Raw genomic sequence first — 16,029 nt, 5'->3', positions numbered from 1 at the left:
TAGCGAATTGGCGTATTGAACTCAAAACTAAATATAAATATTGACTTATCTCTTTTTCCTTTCGAATACAAACAATTTTTAACTTGTTAAAAGAATGAACTTTTGCATGAATGACTTCAAAAACTCAGTGCAACGATGGAATTACTTGTGGATACAAAATGACCATTTTCATTATTAATTTTTCTACAATCGTAAAAATTGTTTCAAATTGTTTTCCTGTTCAACAGCATAATAGAGATATTCATGTATTTTCAAATCAATTCTCAAAATATGAGCATGTGTACATTGTGGCATTTTTAAATTTTCACGATTCTCGCTCTAGATAAAATTAACATAAATAATTATAATTTATATTTCTCTGTTACTAGAAACTGAAGCGTATCATTTTAACAACAAAAAAAAAGTTCTTAAGACTTAATAAATTTTAACCTAAATCACTTTAAAAAAGCATTTGAAAAAAAATAATTACCATCAATTTTCAAGTTAAACCATTTTTTTTTTTAAACATCTCAGATTTACCGGCTTCTGTGTTTCCTTACTCCTATAACATGCGTATCTTCAAGACCCACACTCGTTCCTTTCCACACAGCATCCCAAAAGATGACACAGGCCCTGAGGAAAACTTCTCCTGGGTGGAGTTAATGAAAAAAAAAAAGCTAACTTTTTGAACATAAAAAGAACTGAATTTTTGCATTATTTATAAAATAATTGATGATTTTTTATAGTGATATTGTTGCCTTATGAATACTCTCTTACAATAATATATAACACAATAAAAAAATAATAAAACCAATAGTTCATAATTTAGCCGCCCATTCTCTAAAAGAACAACCTTGTTTCAACAATAAACTGTTATTATTTTCACAACATCATAAGCCAATGTCCATCCATTTGGGGATGAAGACAGAATGTTTAAACAAACTGTAAAGTGGAAGATTACGTATTGATAAATTTAAATATCAAATATCGTTAACACAATCAAATTCAATAATGACAAATCTAGTTGCAACAAAAACACGTATTTTGATCTGTAGCTTGTATTTTTAACGTATCATTTATCTATCAGCTTCATTTTTAATTTGACAACAGAAATATTTAAATTTTCAATATGCCAAAAAATCTGATCATAATCCAAAAACGATAATTTCGTACTTTGCAACATCAAATCACAAAATAAAAAATTTCAATTTCATACGTTTCTGAGCCAAATTTTAACCAAGCAAATTTCAATATCATAAAAAACTAAAGCCATCTGTTTATCCAAAATTTTCTTACAGTGCGTTGTAAATACAATACAAATTGTTTTGTAATGACGTTAACATTCAATAATTGAGTCCATTTTTAACATCATTATAAAATAAACTACCGTATTTTCAACGCAAAGTTACAACAATACAGACCTTTAAAATTGAAGCAATTCAATTTTAAAACCAATCTATCATTGCAATTATTATTACAATAGTTCGTTCTATTTCAAATCTCACAATTTTAAGTCAATCAATCCGCAATGAAATTGTATTAAATTATACAAATTTCAACAATGCAATAATACAATCCATTTCAATCTGATTTCAAAATCGCGACAAACACTTTTTGATTTTGTGAACTTACAAGCACGTCGATGAACTACTGACGTATGATTTTTCACAACATATTCATACACTTTGATGGGTGTACAAAATAGTATAACAAAGTTTGCTAATACATAATATACTATCAAGTTCTGAATACTTGAGCTTCACGTAAGCTTTCAAAATGATATACTCAAGATACCAGAAATGTATATTCCAAATTGTGATATACTTGATATTAATGTAAGAGCTCACCCAAAGATGGCGTTAGCTGTTGAGTATTGTAGAGACCGAGTGAATAATAATTAAGGTGGCAACCTCAAGGTCGGGGTCCAGATTATTCCAACCGCCTGCTAATTACGATGTCAGAATCTATCACATTAAAAGTCCAAGTATTTTGTTGAAGCCCACAAGACACAGCACAAATCTTGCTTCAATCAAAAAAGTGCGTAACATCCACTGCGTGTTAAATTATAATTATAACCTATGTTTGAAGTTGGCAGTAGATATGAATATGAATTATATTAATTGGTAAATCTCTAGAGAAAAAAGGCGCGCCAGTCCCAGGAGTAAACTCAAAACCTCTATTAATCCAAATGGTTGCTTTACCTCTGAGCCATCCTGGCTGCCCGATAACTCATTGTGAAGATTCACCGACAACAAACTCTGTTTCAAAAGTCTCGTTAAAAAAAAACTGATTGATTTTCAAGAATCGTCTGACACATTTCATAGGCTCGTCTATAATAAAAATATTTGTTTCAAAACGATTTTTAACACTCGTGTATTGAAACATACTTTTTTGTTCAAAGACTTGCCTGCGAAAATCATCATGAACAATGAATTATTAACTCTTGTTCGAAATCGGTTGATTTTTCTTTGAATTTACTTTGAAAAGTATATTATTTCAAAGAAATTCTTTAAAAACAAAACATTTTCAGGTATTGCTGCATGGAACGATATGATTTTCTAACATTTTCCTGGAAAATCGGTGGATTTCACAATTCTTCTACCAAATTGAAAATGTTTCAAAGAGCCCCTTTGAAACCTGATCAACGTTGGTAAAATCACAAAACTTTTTTAAAATCCAATGGATTTTAGCAATTCTTTCACTGAGACAAATTACACTCAACTCTCTTATTACCCGACCGATTTCCGTTACTCTTTCACCGGAACCAACGAATTTCACTCAACTTCTTTGAAACCCGACTGAAATTCGTCATTCTTTTACCAGAATGACCGAAATTCAATCCACTTCTTTAAAATTTGACCGAAATTCACGATTCTTTCACTGTAACGACCAAAAAACAATCGACTTCTTTAAAACCTGACAAAATTTTGTTATTCTTTCAGCGGAACCAATGAATTTCAATCAACTTCCTTAAAACCCGACCGAACTTCGTTATTTTTTCACTAGAACGCATTAATTCTGTCATTCTTTCACTGTTACGCGCAAATTCCAATCACCTTCCTTAAAACTAGACCGATTTGCGCCATTCTTGCGGCATCTGGTTCGTACTTGGCGGCACTGTCTGCGCCGTAACTCGGCGTGTGGCTATCAGTGGTAGGCGTGCAGGGAGCGCTGCACCGGCATGTGGCGGCCGCCCGTGACACCGCAGCCCACACAGCACCAGTGCACCGCCTTCAGGGGCGGGTAGCACCAGAGACACGGCAGCACGATGCTGAGAAGTGCTAACCCGAGCCATCTGAAAAGAATTACATTATTTTATGTGAAAATTCGACATGATTTTTTCAGTTCCCAACCTTTCTCTTTCACGTCTCCATCTCCTTGCCACCCCCAATCGGCGATGCGACAGTCGCACCGGTCCCAGGCATTTTTTTACCCACAAACAAATAGGCGTATCTCATATTTGGATTTATTTTAGATGTGCTCTGATTTCCCCAAAGATGACAGAAGCCTTGTGTGTAGATTTAGTGTAAATAGTTAAATACCTTCTGCTGCAACCGTCCTCGGTGACATTGCAGGCGCACGGATGAGCGAATTCCCCCTCTGCATCGGCCATACAGTGGTACAGCATGCCCTGGAACAACACCACAAACATTCTATATTGCCGCTAATAATCAACAAAATAACCGAGAAGACATACATAACAGTTCTTCAAATATTTTACCACTAGTGCACCAAGTAATCTCCACTGTGGATTTGCAAGTATTTTGACCGGTCGGTGGCCGAGTTGACATCGCGCTTGGGTCCCACCCAGGCGTAGTGTGTTCAATTCCTCGACTGGCTAAGTCTTCCATCACAACACAAGCAACATTTTCCGCTTACTGTGGTGGTAGTAGGAGATTTTCAAATATTGTCAGGTTATTCGTAATCCGGGAATGTTTGTCTTTCTTTTTAATAAAAAAAAAATAAAATAAAAAATTGACTAAATGAGATCTCTGAGGTATGTGTGTTAAAACCATGTATGATTGTGTTAAAAATTATTATTATTATTAAGAGATCTGGAAAGAATACAAGGCTGATATAAGTGTTATGGTAAATATTAAAAAGGGACGCTTTGATGGTTTGGGCATGTAGAGTGGATGAACATAGAAAGGAGTGTAAGTTAATGGCAGAAGAAGTCGGGGACGCCCGAGGAAGACATGGCACGATCAAGTGACCAAATACTTGGGTCGGGTCTTGGATCTGTCAAGAGCCAGAATAACAGATGTCTTAGACGATGTAATAAATGTGCATGAAGCAAGGAGTTTGCGCTGAGACAGTGCGTGGCGGTTTATCCTCTCTGCCTACCCCTGTCGAGAAACGGTATGATGGTTAGTTAGTTTTTCCTAGCCCAGAAATCTATATCTTTTGAAAAAGTTTTGTATATAACCTTGAATTTTTCATGATTCATTTTCTTTAATTTTTTACACGAAAAAAAAAGAAGTTATTTTTTTTTTTTTTATATTAACTCCACACAGGAGGCCCTGAAGAAAATAATTTCCCTCAGGGCCTATGTCATCTTTGGGGATGCTGTGTGGAGGGTCTTTTTGTGGAGAGGAAGGAGTTAACATGGGTCTTGAAGAGTTCCATGTTGTAGGAGGGAGGAAACACAGAGGCCGGCAGTTCGTTCCACAGCCGAGCTGTTGAACTTAAGAACGAATCGTAGTAGCGACCCGTTCTCATGTGACAAAAGTCAACCGTGTACAAATGTTGGGCGCGCGTTTGGCGTGTATCCCGACTACGCACCGGTGCCGAAGGGATCAATGACGCTAGTTCCTCAGAGCATCTTCCAGTGTAATACCGGTAGAACAAGGACAGCATACCTACCTGACGCCTGTGCTCTAAAGATTGCAGTCCGTTTGTTAAGATTGGGGAATCTATCAAACGGACCGCCCGTTTTTGCACAGAGTCAAGGGTTTTTTTCAGGTATTTAGGGGCTCCGGACCAGAGATGGCTACCAAATTCGAGAGTAGGGCGCAGTTATAAATCATAGTTGTGGTTTATAGGTGGCCCCTAGTGGCGTGTTTAGTGAATTAGCAAGGGTTGCCAGTTTCATGGGGTGAGGTTTGTCCAGGTCTTGGCGGAGCGCACGTCTGCTCTCCTACTGTGTGGTGGGCCGGAACGGGAGATGCCAGTTGAGGGAGTCCCTTCGACCTCTCCACAAGGACTCTCTCGACCGCAGCGGGAGGGATGGAGTCATACGTCTGTCCTACTCCTGGACAAACAGACACCCAGATTCCTGGCCACCCCTCATACCCTTTATCTACCTCTCCTTAAAAAGATCCCCCACAGAACATCCCCAAAGATGACACAGGCCACGAGGGAAATTATTTTCCTCAGAACCTTCCGTTCCGTCTAATCCGTAGGGCTAATGTAAAAAAGGAAGTTTACAGTTATAAGTAGAGATGGCAAAATTTCGTTTTAACTAAAAACGCGAAAAAATATTTATGTTTTGAAAATAGGGCATTTATAAGTTTTCTTTGCGTTTCAAGGCATTTGAAAGTGTTTCCAGTGATTTCTATTTCGCGAAATAACGCGAAAAACGTGATTTCGGCCGTATTTCAGCTAAATTATTTTATTTAGCGAAATAGGCGCAAATTTCCCGAAAATACCAGGTATTAAAATAATATGTGAGAATTTAAAAAAATCGATATTTACATTACGATTTTTTATAATTTTGTTACTATTTTATGTGTAAATATTTAATATTTTTGTACTGTAGGCTAAAATTGCTTTTTGACATTACACAAATTGTGCGAAATAAATGACGCCTATTGATGTTAATCGCAATCTGCATTTGTTGTGTTTATGTTCGACCCGTACTTAGAGTTTCCTTCCTTATTAATTTAATATTAAAATTAATTATTTATAATCTTTCAAATGGAAATACTTGCAAATGAAGGTTAAACATATATTTTACCAAAAATACTTAAAATATGCGCTAAAAACATTCAGGAAATACATTTTATTCTATTTTGCTACAAAACGCTAAATTATGCCTCAAAATGCTATAAAATGCTAAATTTCCAATTGCTAATGCTAAAAAATCTGAAAATTAATGCTAAATTTTGCCATCTCTAGTTATAAGTTATAGTCATAAGTTATAGCTTATAGTCATAAGTTATAGCTTATAGTCATAAGTTATAGATTATAGTTATAGCTTATAGTCATAAGTTATAGATTATAGTTATAGCTTATAGTCATAAGTTATAGCTTATAGTCATAAGTTATAGCTTATAGTAATAAGTTATAGCTTATAGTCATAAGTTATAGCTTATAGTCATAAGTTATAGATTATAGTCATAGCTTATAGATTATAGTCATAGCTTATAGTCATAGCTTATAGTCATAAGTTATAGCTTATAGTCATAAGTTATAGTTTATAGCAGAAGTTGTTGTTCTGTACCTGAGCGCACTTGACACACGTGGCGGCATTGATGCAGGACTTGAAACAGTCCGGGGCATATTCGCAACTTCCCGGCCTGTTGCTGCTCTCCATGTACCACTCCTGGCAGTGCCTAAAACATAAACGTGTGAACATTTGAATTAACTATGTTGTCTAGTCATCTTAATATATAAAAATCACAGGTCACTTCGTTCGTACACGCTAATCTCCGAAACCACCCAACCGATTTCAATGAAATTTTGTGAATATGGATGGTTGGTTCCAACTTGAAAGAATACTTTAACTTCTCGTATGCCGGGCCCGCATATGCGCGGCCCATACAACTTTAAAAAAAAAAATAAAATTTATATGCGATTTTAACCCTTATCAGGGTGGCCACAAAAAACGGATTTCAAAATTCCCTGATAATTCCAGGTTTTCCAGGGCAGTTTCTATATTTTTCCCTGATATGTTTTATTTGGTATAAGGACATATCGTTCAAAATTTTATTTTTGAAACACGATTTTCATCTACGCCAGAAAATTAGAACAGATACATAAATAAAGGGAATTCCGTCATCTAAAGCATTTATTATTTCCTTGCACCACAATGATCTATTCAAAACAAAATACACTTATTACAATTTTATGATATTTCGCCTGAAGACAATTTGTGTACAAATGAAAGGACCAGACAAAAATAGACAAAAAAACAAAATTAAGTACAGTAGAACCCCGATAATTCGAAAAAACGCGTAATTCAAAATTTTCGCCAAAAAAATTTCCGCAGAAAAATTTTTTCATACAAAAATTTTTTTAATTCGAAATTCGTTAATTCGTAATTCGAAATTTATTTTTGTCCGCGCACGAAAATTTGTTCGTGAAATTCGAAAAAAATTTATTTTTGCGAAAATAAATCATAATATTTCGCAAATCTGAATCTAAAAGTCAGCCGTGGCGGTAAAACGCCGAAAATGTATTTTTACGTGGTTATACATCGTCCTAATTAGTATTATTATTTTGTAAATCTGAATCGATTTACACTGGAATGTTGTATTTTTTCAAATTTATTTCGAATATCCGAGTTTGAAGGGCCGAGAAAATACGTTTTACGCGGATATATGTCGTATTTTTACGAGTTTAGACCAAATATCTGTATTTAAAGGGTCGGCCGCGACGAAACTCGGCCGCGAAATTTCGATTTACGCGTAAATGTATCGTATATTTACGAATTTATTTCGAATATTTGAATTTAAATTGCCCGCTGCGACGGAAAGCGGCCGTGAAATCTCGATTTACGCGTAAATATATCGTATTTTTACGAATTTATTTCGAATATCTGAATTTTAAAGGGCCCGCCGCGACGGAAAACGGACGCGAAATTTCAATTTACGCGGAAATATATCGTATTTTTACTAACTTTACTTCGAATATCCGAGTTACAAAATACGGCGCGACGGAAATCTGCCGAAAAATTTCGATTCACGCCGAAATACGACATATTTTTACGAATTTACTTCAAATATCTGAACTTAAAAGGCCGTCCGCGACGAAGAACTGCCGATAAAATTCGATTTACGCGGAAATATTTCATATTTTTACGAATTTACATCAAATATCTTAATTTAAAGGGTCGGCCGCGACGGAAATCAGCCGCGCATTCTCGATTTACACGGAAATATATCGTATTCGACGAAAATCGGCCGCGCATTCTCGATTTACACGGAAATATATCGTATTTTTGCGAATTTTTTTCGAATCTGAATTTTAAGAGCCGGCCGCGAATTCTCGTTTAACCCGGAAATATATCGTATTTTTACGAATTTAAATTCAGATATTTGAAATAATGAGCCGGCTGCGATGGAAAATTACCGCGAAATCTCGATTTACGCGGAAATATATCGTATTTTTACGAATATCTCAATTTAAAGGGTAGGCCGCGACCGAAATCGGCAGCGAAATCTCGATTTACGCGTAAATATAGCATTTTTACGAATTTATTGCGAATATCTGAATTTAAAGGGCCCGCCGCTACGGTAATAGGCCGCGAAAATAAAGAAATAATTGGTATTAATACGAATTTACAGCTAAAATACCACCCGGATTTGAAGAGGCGGCCGAGAAAATCGATTTTCGGCGTATTTTTTTTTTTTTTCATAAAAATTCGAATTACGTGGGAATTCGTTAATTCGAAATTTGATTTTTGATGTCCCGGGGATTTCGAATTTACGAGGTTCTACTGTATTGACGCTTTGTAAAAATGTTGATAATGATGATCTTTAAATTTTATTACGACCGTACTGGGTGTCCGACCCTTTTGACACTTTGTTGTAACTTTGCTAGCTTTTTCTTTACAGATTTCGCACCTACATAGTATAGGGGAAAAACCAAGGCGGGTGGTTTACGACATGATTGTGTTGCAAGGGCTATTTACGAAAATAATAATAAAAAAATACCTACTTATCTAGTTTGTCTTTGTCGGCATATCTTTTGTTACACACGCCGCAAGTAAAAGTAATAAAACACAACTTTGGGACTTCACAAATCGTAAATAACGAATTTCGTTTTATTTTTGGAATTCCCTGATATTTTAAGAATATTTTAAAATTCCCTGACATTTCCCTGATAATTCCCGGTTCGGTAAAATTCCCTGATAATTCCCGGTTTTCCCGGTTTTCCAGGTCTGTGGCCACCCTGCTTATGTACAAAGAATTTGTATGGAGAACAAGGTCTCAATCGCTTGAGCTATTCTCGTTCTTTACGCATCATATTTCAGAAAGACTTGTAGCTTCTTCCACATCTTAATATTAATTTTTCTCTGGGATCCCAACACAACAAATAATAACTGTCAAAGTGAAACATTGCGGTTCTATTTTAAAGTGCCAAAACGAAGTAATTGATCAATAAAACGTAAGTAATGTTTTTTTTATACATAGTTTATTGTTCACGGCATGTGTTTCGGTAAATTTAAAATACGAAAACTCAAAATAACCGACAAAATATTACCTCAAAGTATACGCCATGTTTTCGTGATAAAAATTTTCGTTTTATTTCTAGCTATGTTGAATCATATATTGTGTGATTTGCTTTGTTTCGTATCTCATTTTGCAGATAAATCAATTGAGAACATATACCACAGCTTTCGATTTGTCCATATTTAGTTAATATTTTACTAAAAATGATATTCCGATGTCTCCGACCGCTAAAAATCTGCCAAGAAATATTTTTACATTTCTCTATCGATATTTACGTAAATATTGACTAATCTAATAAGGATTGTACATTATTATGTAAAGAAAACTATTGAGATTGTGTATAAAAGCCCTAGTTTCGTCAATATTTAGTTAATATTTTTTAATTAAATAAATTCCAAACATCGGAAACCTGCACAAATATATGTGTACTGTTTATATGTATGTGTGAGAGGCCATCTTAAAATGACATTTGCGCCTGCGCGAGCAGATATCAACGTTTTTTACAAATTCAAATTTTGTATGGGCGGTACTGGGTTCTTACAAAATACATTATTTATTAGAAATATTTATTTCTAATAATATTTATTAGAAATATTATTTTTTATTTATAAAAATGGTAATAAATATCACAAAATTAGATCAGTTATATAGGGTGTGAAAAAAGTACTAACAAACTTTTTTTTTGTTTAGGTATAAAATATTTATACGCGTATTGATGATTATATTATATAATGAAATACATGATCGTTTCTATTGTTATAGAATGGAGATTCCAAGACCGTCGACGGAGGAACAGACAACAGAAGAAAGATTTTCAGTAATTGCGACGGTATGTTGTGTATTAGTAGTAGTTCTATAGTGGTTGTACGCTTCATCCTTTCCAAAATTGAAAGACATTCGTGTAACAATTAATGTTTACAGTTTCAGATTCCGGGATGGCAGGCTGACCCGAGACCATCAACCTCCTCTACGCATCGGGCTCCAAATACTCAGGTAATTATAATAACACTTGGCTAACTTTTACAGTGCCATTTTTGTCTTGTATTACCTCAAGGACGCTTTACATAGCTGTATATATATTTTTTTTCTTTTCTTTCTGTCTATAGGAAACCGACCACGTCGTTGCGGAGTTCTACGGATTCACTGATAGCGAGGATGAATCCCTCGCCGGTGATGTAGAACTTCCGTCAATGGTGGAAATGGATGTTATGGATGGAGGATGAGTTGGAGCCTTTGGAGGAGGGGGAGGAGGAGAATCCAGAGGAGCAGACCTTCACCTGGTCCGAGGATTTCTCCACCTTCACGGGTCAGCGTGAGCATTTTGCCGTCCTTCAACCTGGCCCATCACCCGACGTGTTCCCTCCGACAGTCGCTACATCTCCATATGACGTCTTCTTATGTGTTGTTGTTTATGGTTTTGGTTATTTGTTGAATGTGTGTTATCATTTGTTACTTGGATTTTGTTATCTGTGATTGTAATTTGGTACTGGTTGTTGTTATTTATGGTTTTAATTATTTATTGAATGGGTGTATTTGTGCATTATTTGAATAAAAATGTTTACTGAAACAAGTGCATTGTGCATCTTTGAATTGTTTGAATTTTCGTTTCCATTCATTGTATCTTCCACTTTTGAGGAGGACAGAAACAGTGTCTAAAAATTTGAATATTATAATAATAAATTTATGTATGTGAAAAATGATTTTTTTCGCAGTCTCTCGACCAAAGATTAAAAAAACGTGTTTCATGTAGCTGTTCTAAAACTGAAATAAATATGATGAAATTTTTTTCTTATTTATTTTTGAACCACACAGTATCTGAATTTAAAAAAACGCATTTAAATAAATAAATAAATATTAATAAAAAAATATTAGAAAATTTTATTTTTATTCCCCGAGTCATGATTTTTTTGTCACCCTGTTCTTTCAAACACATCTGTACACGCAGTCGGCGGACATTTTTCAGCCGTGCAGTGCAAAAACATCGCGAATTCTTAGAAAGTAACCTCTTACTTTTTTCATTATTTTTGATATAAATTGATCGTGGAAATAATAGATTTGAGGTATCATCAGAAAGATAGTTTTATCTACATTATTTTGATGTAATTTTTATAATATTTCACCCATGAAAAGTGATGAAAATTTACTTCGTAAGAAATGTCAAAATTTTTACGTCCTAATGAATAATTTTATTATTAGCATTATTTATTTACAGGTTTCTTGTACAAAATAATATTATTAGTAACAACAGTTGTATAAACTACCGAAATCTGGAAGAATTGTTATCATATACTTATAAAATACGACACAAAAAATTTTTAAGTGGACACTTTTTTTGAATAAATGAAAATATTTTACATTTTCAAAGAAGTGTCAATGGCATTACTTCTTCGAAAAAACCTTTGGATTATTTTTTTTCACGAGGGGTGTCATTCAGGTTTGTGTAGAAATAAAAAAATCAGTTAATTTTCTTATGAATATATTTTTTTTACATTTGTTTGCCAAATGGGAAAATTTTTACACATTTTTTTTGTTAAAGTTAGCTATTCTGGGAAAACTTGTAACAATATTATCATGTAATATATATGAATAATAAGATAAATTATCTGATAAACAGAAAACAATCGCAAAATAAACAATTTCTTTGTTTTTAAACGGATGTTTGACCAAAAGGCAGGAGAGTAATTTGCGCGCGGTTTTTTTCAAAAAAGCTTGGAATTTCCTGGCATACAACAGGTTAAAGGAAAATATTTAAAAGGATGTATACTTGCAATTTTAGAACATACCTAAACATGCAGATAGAATCATATGCAACCAGCTAGGGCATAATTATTCATTGCATAAGGTTTTAACTACATTTTCCCTAATGCGATTGCAAGATAGGGCAAGGTACTAATGAAATATTTTCCTTTGAAATATGTTAAACTAAAACACTTTACCCCAGATTAAACTTCAAAATCAAAAAATGTTTAATAAATCATGAAATCGCCTTTGAAAACTTTGGCACTTCAGAGCATGGTATGAACCCTATCCAACTAAAGTGACGAAGGACATCTCGTAAAAACCATTGACTGTCAGATACAAAGTAAATGACAATTACAAAAGGTTCAAAGGGATGTTAAAACCTTGTAAAATAAATTGAAGCTTTAAAAACTTGCTGTTAGAACTTATTTACAGAAATACAACACAGATGGCTCTGAAAGTTATTTTGGATACAGTAATGAGCAAAAAAAATGCATTCAAAGATCATTTTTGAAAAAAAATGTCAGTTAAAACCTTGTCCAACTGAGGTGAGGATTTCTAAAAAAAAATACTGGTTAGAGTGTGTCCTTAAACAAAAAAATACTGGTTAGAGTGTGAAATTAAATAAATAAAAATACTGGTTAGAGTGTGAACTTAAAAAAAAAATATACTGGTTAGTGTGAACTTAAATTTAAAAAAATACTGGTTAGTGTGAACTTAAATTTAAAAAAATACTGGTTAGAGTGTGAACTTAAATAATTTTTTTTACTGTAATTCCTTACGGAGTCTATTGTTATATTAATTTGTGACGAGTTGTAGGATAAAGAAAAGAGCTGATAAATATGATTTAAAGAAACAGTCAAAAGTCCCTGATAGGTAAATACAATGGTATTACCTGCACTTGAGCCTATCGTGGAAGCCCTCCATGATGAGCTGCGGCTTCTTGGCCATGTCCCGCTTGGCGCCCCCGAGGGTCGGGCGGTAGGCATCGCTGTACAGACCTCCCCCCTGGGCGCGCTTCTTTAGTGATGAACCTGCATTGGAAAAGGTCAGAATTTTTAATACATAATAAGGCTTTAGACACATTACGTTATATTATGCGCATGACATGTATGTATTATATATGTTGGGCTGACAACACAAAGCTATAATCTTCCGTCAGATCAATTGGGGGACTGCCGCGGAATATCATTTCTTTGTATGAGATTTGTCACTTTGACAGATGAGCCGCGTAATTACAGCACTCCGTAAATTGTTCTGAGAGAGGGGGTCGTATAATTTTCAAATATATCTTGGCTAGCAGATCACAGCGCACATCGTCGCCACGCCCACACTTATAACACATCATCTTTTTAGGTGTGAAAGGTCTGTATTGGCTGTATGGCGACGAATGTGGAGTTATATAAAACGGTTTTTTGGTCTCAGTATATTTTCTATTTCTGATCTCTCTATGCTTTGTTTACAGCTTTTTATTTGAGATTTAAATGTTAAAATATTGTTGTGGGTTGTGAATGAGAGTGGGATTTTGCTGTAGAGTTTGGTACCATGGTATAAGAAGCTTTTTTGCCTAAATGTTGTATGTTGTAGTTGCTTGTTGGATATGTTTTTGACCCAGAGATCTACTGTTTCTAATATAGGTGTCATTATTTCTTGTGCGATTTTTACGAATATAAAGGAGTATTGTTTTAGAATAGAGTTGTTCAATCGAAATGATGTTAAGATTTTTTAGCGTCGATAGTTCAGTGCTGCATGGAGCGCCAAGGACACCCTAATTCCAGATGCCTCTGATTCTTGGTCACTCCAACGCATTGTTGATCTTGTTGTGGTGATGTGAGGTATGCGGACAGTTGATAGCCTATTGCAGGTGTGGCGAACCTAGGGCACGCGTGCCCGAGGTGGCACGTTTGATCATTTGGATGGCACACTAACGATTTCCAAGTTCAATTTTTTTTTTTGATAGTTAAAAAAATATTTTTTTTTGATTTGACCAGTTGTTTCAAAAATATCTGAAAAATCCAGAATTGGGTTGTTTAAACTCAAATTTAACTTACGTTGCATTTGAAAATTTCATTCAATGTTCCCCGCCGAAACTGACAATTTTTCCAGAGAAATCGATAGGAATATTTTTTTACGCATTACTCATTGAAAAATATAATGAGTTACTAGACCTCGAATGGCTTTCAAAATTAATGTTTTTTACTGATTTATGCTTACATTCAAATGAATTAAATATTAAATTGTAAGGCGTTAACAAAACAATTATTGTTATGTTTGATTTAATCAAAGCATTTCAAGCTTAATTACAAATTTTTGATTGTGACGTTGTACTCCTATATAACACCTTCAAATATTTCCCAAATACAAAAAAACTTTTTGCAGAAGAAAAGCCAGATCAAATCAAATTAACACAAGAATTTTCTGTAGTTATTCAATCGATAATCAACGAGTTTTCTTCGAGATTCAAACAATTCAGGAGATTTGAAAAGATATAAAAATTTATTTTATATCCAGATACACTCAGATGACCTCAATTTGGAGATTTTCGAGTGGCTAAATCTAGAAGATTTTTAAATGCAATCGAGTTCGCTATGGAAACAAAAAATTGTTGAAAGCGATCGATTAACGAACATAAATAATAAAAATGCAGAAGAAGAAATAATGAGAACTTGGAAAGCCATTCCAGAAATCTTTGGCGAGTTAAAAAAACTAGCGAGAGCAATATTATCAATTTTTTCTTCTACATAATATGCTTGTGAGTCATTATTTTCAGAAATGAATTTCATAAAATGTGATTCAAGAACGAGAATGACTGATGAATCCAGTTGGTCGTGTGTGTCACTAAAAGTGACGGAATATGATCCAGATATAAAGAATTTGTCATCGAATGTACAACAGCAAAAATCTCATTGATAAATAACTAATATGTACATTTATTGATTATGACTTTATTTTTATGACACTCTATTGTAATTTTTAAGCTTATGAATAAAATTTGAAAAAAAAAACTTTTTTTATTTTATCTATTTGGTTAATTTTTTTACAGCTTGGGCACGCCTCACAATCTAGAAATAATATTTGAGGATTTTTGGCACGCGGGCCCAAAAAGGTTCGCCACACCTGGCCTATTGCATTGCCTAGATCAGTGATTCCCAAACTTTTTTGCCCCGTAGACCACTTGCAAAATTTTTTTTTCCGTAGACTCCATGCCTGCCGAATATTGAATTTTCCTAAAACTATTAACGTCCCAAGTGATAATTATAAAAATTTCCCTTCCATTGCCTGTCTAACAACCGGGTGGCGGTATAGTTCCTCTGTCGTTACGTTGTGCAGACAGGGGCGCCCAAAGATATTAGAAGAACGAGATATGCTATGTTGGCCGCCGGACCGTAGCCGGAGTACTACCTAATTAGGGTACTTTGAACGGTATCGGGACGTGTACGCACAGAAATCTGTTCTATGTATTAGTGCGGATACCTTAGCGCAAGCGAAGGTGTGCAGTAGTATTGGTGAACAAAACCGGCGACACTCGGCAAAACAATTCCACTCAGTACGAACTGCTCATAGCACATCTCGTTCTTCTAATATCTTTGGGGGCGCCCTTGTGAGGTATTACACCAAATGAAAATGAAACAGGATAAGCAATGGGAATTTCTTTCTGTAGCTGCCACTGCAGAACTGCCCCTTAAGTTCTTTGTCAGTGCTTATTCCGGTCAGTTCTTCTTGTCACATGATATCCGATTCTTGAACGTTCCATTTCCATGGTCAAAATATCCTTAAACTTAGTTTTGAAGTCTGTGTGAAGTGCATTTAAATTTTGAACGTCATTATTACCCTGGACGTTTTTCAAAAACAAGTTGGGGAACTAGGAAAATTCGCAGCTTCCAATGTGCAATGTTTTGATTGAATATATTAATTC

The 16,029-nt window shown here is 34.6% G+C and overlaps 1 protein-coding gene across 2 annotated transcripts in view; it reads right to left on the bottom strand.

The window, feature by feature from the left end:
* Positions 1-715: 715 nt before the first annotated feature.
* The window catches only part of Spred (Sprouty-related protein with EVH-1 domain), a 61,611-nt gene continuing 46,297 nt past the window's right edge, over positions 716-16,029 (bottom strand). For both annotated transcript variants that reach the window (XM_089649616.1, XM_089649617.1), the window contains exons 10-13: positions 13,009-13,147; positions 6,422-6,533; positions 3,522-3,610; positions 716-3,274 (exon numbers count right to left, since the gene is read on the bottom strand). In XM_089649616.1, coding sequence (XP_089505742.1) covers positions 3,127-3,274; positions 3,522-3,610; positions 6,422-6,533; positions 13,009-13,147 — 488 coding nt within the window. In that variant the 3' untranslated portion in view covers positions 716-3,126. The remainder of the gene's footprint in view (positions 3,275-3,521; positions 3,611-6,421; positions 6,534-13,008; positions 13,148-16,029) is intronic.

This window comes from Hesperophylax consimilis, chromosome 30 (genome assembly GCF_061612785.1).
Source record: "Hesperophylax consimilis isolate HC1 chromosome 30, BYU_Hcon_1.0, whole genome shotgun sequence".
Classification (NCBI taxonomy): Eukaryota; Metazoa; Arthropoda; class Insecta; order Trichoptera; family Limnephilidae; genus Hesperophylax; species Hesperophylax consimilis.
Note: the sequence above shows the minus strand (reverse complement) of the source record. Positions and strands in the feature narration are given on the sequence as shown.